At 37.7% G+C, this 6,129-nt stretch overlaps 1 protein-coding gene across 1 annotated transcript in view; it reads left to right on the top strand.

The window, feature by feature from the left end:
• The window catches only part of LOC107742988 (mRNA-capping enzyme), a 119,045-nt gene that overhangs the window by 111,374 nt on the left and 1,542 nt on the right, over positions 1–6,129 (top strand). Inside the window, exon 15 of the mRNA XM_016556081.1 lies at positions 5,034–5,157. Coding sequence (XP_016411567.1) covers positions 5,034–5,157 — 124 coding nt within the window. The remainder of the gene's footprint in view (positions 1–5,033; positions 5,158–6,129) is intronic.

The following is a 6,129-nucleotide window of genomic DNA, read 5'->3' as shown; positions in this document are numbered from 1 at the left end:
GGGGGTAGCAAGGAGTTATAGGGCACTTAGCTCACTGAAGAAACTGGCAACTGTAGTAGCTTTTTCATTTGAAAGGGCATCAAGAGAAGCAGCAAAAATACTTGCGGGAGTTAACACTGTATGATGCAATACCCGCAACCTCACACCAAATTTCAGGTCGTGTGGATAGCCAAGCCTATATACAAATCATTTAGTAAGCAGAAATCCGAAATTTACCTTAACATATTAAGTTAGAGGAAGATGCGACAGAATTGATGCATGAAGAATGCACTTCCAGCAGCCATGAAACAGTTGGCAGTTAACGTTTTCTATGCACAATTTGATTTGACGAAAGTTACGAGACCTATTACTATCTATCCAATCACGTTGATGGATAAAATTAAAATAAGAATGTAACGACCACAAACGGAGGAAAATAGCCGAGTAAAAGTACCGATACATCACTTAAAATGTACTCAAGTAAAAGTAAAAGTACACAATTTTTAAACTACTCAAAAAAGTACAATAACTGATAAAAACTACTTAATTACTGTAACGTGAGTATTTGTAATTCGTTACTTCACACCCCTGACTTTGACTAACTGTGCTATAAAGTTTTTTCACCGGTGAATGACACATGATGTATTGTAGTAATGTTGTCTCTGGTCGTCTGGTGTGCGTATATGCGTTCAGGGGGCGTGGCTTTGGACGGCAATTTGCAGGGAGGGTGGGACGTTCGCTTTCAGTGCTATCAGGCTATAGTTAGCATTTTCCAAGATCTCCTACTGCACCTTTAAGTCTATTCCTAAGCCTGTTCAAAAAGGCTCAAGGTATTAGACACAAAGCCAAATAGTTTCCATTGTTTTTATTTTTTTTTGTATTTATTTATTTATTTATTTATTTGCACTGGATGTAAACACTTTCAATTTGCTGATTTAGTGTTGTTTTTAAGATTCTTAAGTTTTGTTCCACCCATATTCATAAATCAAATAATAGGAAGGTACACAAGTGCTGCTACAAGGGGCGATTGTAACGAACCCAGGCAATGACTGGAATAGACCCTAACAGAATTAAAAACAAAAAAACAGTCATTGTGGTTTCTCTAGAAATGAAAACATTTGGTTGTCAAATCAAAATTGAATATGAATATTTATAGGGATTTTAGCGTAATAATTTTGTATTTATATATTGAAAACTTTTTTCTTTTTACATCAACTACAGATTACCTTGGTTAATTATCCTGGCTAAATCTGGCACATTTTACATTCATTCTGTAATATTAATATATATTGTCCCTGAATAAAATAATAATAATAATAAATAAATAAACAAAAAGATAGAAGATGGAGTGAGATAAACACTGATTATAAATACATTAGTTCAGAAATGTTGTGGATTCTTTTTATTTTTAATACAGAGTTATTATCTTAGCAGCATGTTAATGCAAGCTCTATTGGAATCAATTGTGCGTTAAGTCTCACATACACTTCACATGAAGAGCACTATTTTGTTGGGCTAACGTGCCGTTTGGAGTTACTGTCTGTGTTTACAAATCTGCTTTGTCATGAATCCAAGTCTGATTTATTTTTTGGAAATAGCTTTTTTTCTTTAGTTGGCAAGAAACCCTCTAAACAACATTTAGGCTAGTTTTCTGAAATGCACACTCGGTAGAAAATTAATGGGTAACTATGGTAGCTGGTTATTGTTTTCTTTCACTCAAAACCACGTATGACATGCTACTGTACTGACTATGTCTATGCCTTCATTTAATGTTTATTAACTTATTCGGTTTATTTAGCAAATAAATGTGGACAAGGAGTTTTTATAGACGAGGACAGGAAAGCAGTTGTTGGCATTGTGCTGCAGTGGATTGTACGAGCCACTGCTCCACTCAATCAATCAAGATGCAGGAATGTACTAATGGCTGGAAATTAAACACAATTGAAGAATAATCATAGCTCACATAATGTGCATGCATGCGATTTTATTTGATTTAATTTTCATTTCACGCATGTAAACATGACCACAATTTCGATTAGTTTTGGCTTACTAGGTTGTCCATTGCTCTCGACAGATAATTGTTCCATAATGAGTGGTCTTGTCTCACTTTTAGAGTGATTATTTCTCTCACAGCAACACTGTGAAATACGATAAATTGATATCTCAGTGGGAAAGTTGAGGGTTCATCAGTCATATATTCTGTTTTTTATTCATGGAATATTTATCTGGGTAAAGAGTCTCTGCAGAATGAATGGTGAGGTATGTTAAGTTAGCGTGTGGCATCTTTAACATCCAACACACTCTATAGCCCTATTCGCACGGGATTAGTATTATCTGGGGACCTCATGTGAAAACCCCCCACATCTGAATTTTGTGTGGTGCATTAGCATGGGACAAGCAAAGTCTGTGATTTTACTCGAAATCTTGGAAATGTCTTATCGTTGTAGGTCTAGCTGTATGATATATCATAAACAGAAAAATGTTCCTTACCGCATGCTATACATGTCATCTATCTCCATGTAATCAATCTTTTTCTTTTTGCACTTCTGATGGTTTTCAGCTTTCTCTTTATGCAAATTGTATAGTTGTGTGGTTTATAGCGATATGACCCAGCGCCCAAAATACTATCAAAACCCTCCAACGCAGCCTCTATTCTTTGCAAAAGATGGATAAAAAGGTGCACAGGAATTATTATTATTTCCAAGAAACAGCACAACGTTTCGACCTGTCAGGTGCCTGACGAAGACCTGAGTGGTCAAAATGTTGCGCTGTTTCTTGGAAAAATAAATGGTTTTGTATGTATAATTTTCAGTGTGTTGACATAATTTTTTGTTTTACATAATTGAAAGGGGCAACAAAACATATCACCAGTGTTAATAACACAATTAACAGGAAAACACTGTAAAGCAGTTGGCATAACTTTTTCATGCCGCAATGCAAAATGCAAAACTCCAGCACTGCACTATTACATATTAAAAAGTCGAACTGTGTGTGTGTTCACTGCTGTGTGTGTGCACTTTGGATGGGATAAATGCAGAGCACTAATTCCGAGTATGGGTCACCATACTTGGCCACGTCGCGTCACTTTTTTCACTTTCACTAAAGTGAATTTGTACCGTACATTGTGCTGTATACTACAAGCAACTGTTGTTTAGAAATGCTAAAGAAATAGTCATTATTTGAAGTCAATAATGAAATTTGAGAATGGGCACAGAATAGAGGTCCACTCCATTTCACTAAGGTCCCACCCTCTTGGGGATTTCTGGCCTCGCCACTGAATCACGCAAGAAAAAAAAGTGCACAAAAGACTCCTTATCCGAATTGTGGAACAGAATTTCAAGAAAACAGCCATTTCTCCTTGTTATACATAGAGACTTTTGTTCACGAGTCCAAGTCATGTCTGATATAGGGCTTCCCAAATCATTCCATTTCACCAAGACAGAGCGCTTTCATCTGAGTGGGACAGAAAAACTAAATCAACCTGTTATATAGAGTTAATTTTCAATATTCGTGTTGCAGTTGTTGATTTTGTTTAAACGGGGTGTATAAATCATCTCAAAATGCTTGACTCATGAATATTAATTACATGATAGTCACGCCTGATTTGCTGAAAGGCACATGATGGTAGATAGGCAGTAGCCATAGTAGGGCTGTCACTTGGCGTTTGTGTGTTGTCAATGCAACCATTTTGTGTCTGCTTACAGTGTTTTCTTAGCAGTCTTAAAATGCAATGATTATTTGCCAAAATTTGTTTGGAGGGACTGCTATCCCCTGACTGTTACTTTCATGAAATTGATTTACTTTTTTATTGCCGACTGCCGTATTATCATTACAAACTGAAGGTGTTTGGCAGGCTTTAGCTGTAATGGAGTGGATTTGGCTGCTTTAGGCGCCGTGTGGTGTTTGTAAATGGCTGCCAGGACTTCAAGAGGGTGAACGGAGTGTCATGATGGTCCGATCCAAAACTAACAGGAGCATCATGTACCGTGCCAGACGAAAGCCGAACAACATCCCTGGATCTCTGCCACGGTCGTGCGTATGTGGTTGTGTGGGGTGTGAAAAGCGTGTGCGCAGAATCTTTGGCCTACCGCCTCTATTATATTTGGCTGTGTTCTAATCTGCCGGAGTCTGTTAAGTGGTCGGTGTTTGCGTTCTCTCAGCTTCAGCCAGACTGTATGTGTATAGACGCTCTGGTGTGGATGGTTGTATTTTTGCGAGGAAAGGTACCGTACCACCAAAGGTTAATTAATCCTTGGAATATTGCTGTGTGTGTATGTCAGTCCTGAAATGTTCAGCTTCCCCTCTGTGCTCACAGATGCCCTTCACTGTTGGATGGTGAGGGTATTTATTCATCCCATCATGCCAATAGGCCCAGAAGGGGGCGGCTTTACTGCCAGCTCACTCCCTCCCATTTAACTGAGAGATTTTGGTTCGTATCCATGCCCCGAAACTGATCCTGCATAATTTCCTGTTGTGGTCAAAAAAAAATGTTTTTTAAATACCTAATACAATTTAATGACGACAAAAGAAGCATACACAAAAGTTTAACTCAAAACTTGCAAAAACCAGGCTGACAAAGCTGTCAGAAGATTTTGTAATGATACAAGAAGGAATGAAATCTTCTGTTAATGCAGGGATGTCCAAACCTGCTCATGGAGGACCAATGTCCTGCAGAGTTTAGCTCAAACTTAAACCGCCTGAAAGATTCTAGTAACCCTGAAGACCTTGATTAGCTGATTCATGTGTGTTTAACTGGGGTTGGAGCTAAACTCTGCAGGAGCAGGATTCGACACACGTGTTAATTGATGGTTTTTTGGACTACGCGATCTTAATCAGCTTTGCTGATATATTGATCTGTTTTCTTCATCTGACTACATTCATTATAAATAAAATGACATGAAAAATCCCCAAAATACTAATACAATAAAAAAAACCTCAACAAAATGGTTTGTACACGTTTGCAAGAACGCTGTTTGGTTTGAATGATGCAACTGTGATTTCTCTCTCTAAATTCATGCTCGTGCTTGATGCCCCATTATTCTTTTTCACTCCAGATAACAAGAGACCTGAAGCATTATGATAATAAAATAATTGAGTGCACGTTCGTCAATAACACCTGGGTGTTCATGCGACAGAGGACGGACAAGAGCTTCCCCAACTCATATGACACAGCCATGGGTAAGGATTCACACGTGTTATACTAAAGCCAGGGTCAGTATTAGATTCTGTTTAGTTGACTAGATGAAAACCATACTCCTAAGGCTAGAAGCATTTTTGCACGTATTTTCATTGTACGTAACATGCTATATATAATAGAGTTACCTTAAAAAAGGGCTGTGCATCTCTGTCCTGTTGAGATCCTATCTTAGGGGTTTATTCTAGCGGGTGTTTACGCAACTCCATTTCCAACTAAAAACAAAACTTGTCAACTAAAACCAAAAATGTGTTTTGGCGGTTCATTTACACAGAGACATGTGTTTTGTGTTTTGGGGGCCTGAAAATGCAAACTTTTGAAAACGGGTTTCAAAGTGCAAGTTTTTGAAAATGAAACCATTATCTCATGTAAACTACAAAAACATAAATTTGTGTAAATGGTGACGTCATTTGCATGCATATTACATGTTCAGTCTGTAGGAATGCATATATGCGTAGTGTTTCTTTACAAAGTGACATCGCCAACTACTGGTCTGATGTGCATAATACAGCATTTTTTAGTCGTTTTCATAGGTCCATGTGAATGGGAATCATTCTGTACACAAAACACAAAAAAATGCATTTTTAGTACAATCGTTGTAGTGTGAATGTACCCCCAACTGCCAGATTTGCCCACCCCTGCCTTAAAATGTTTTCACCATTAATCTGGATGTTATTATTTAAATAGTTAGCTATAAACAAGTTGACAACTTCACCTGTTAAAGGGGTCATATGACGTTGCTAAAAAGAACATTATTTTGTGTATTTGGTGTAATGCAATGTGTTTATGCGGTTTAAGGTTCAAAAAACACATTATTTTCCACATACTGTACATTATTGTTTCTCCACTATGCCCCGCCTTTCTGAAACACGTCGATTTTTACAAAGCTCATCGTTCTAAAAAAGCGAGGTGTGCTCTGATTGGCCAGCTATCCAATGCATTGTGATTGGCCGAAT

Source organism: Sinocyclocheilus rhinocerous, unplaced genomic scaffold (assembly GCF_001515625.1).
Source record: "Sinocyclocheilus rhinocerous isolate Xijiao unplaced genomic scaffold, SAMN03320098_v1.1 scaffold617, whole genome shotgun sequence".
Taxonomy (NCBI): Eukaryota; Metazoa; Chordata; class Actinopteri; order Cypriniformes; family Cyprinidae; genus Sinocyclocheilus; species Sinocyclocheilus rhinocerous.
Note: the sequence above shows the minus strand (reverse complement) of the source record. Positions and strands in the feature narration are given on the sequence as shown.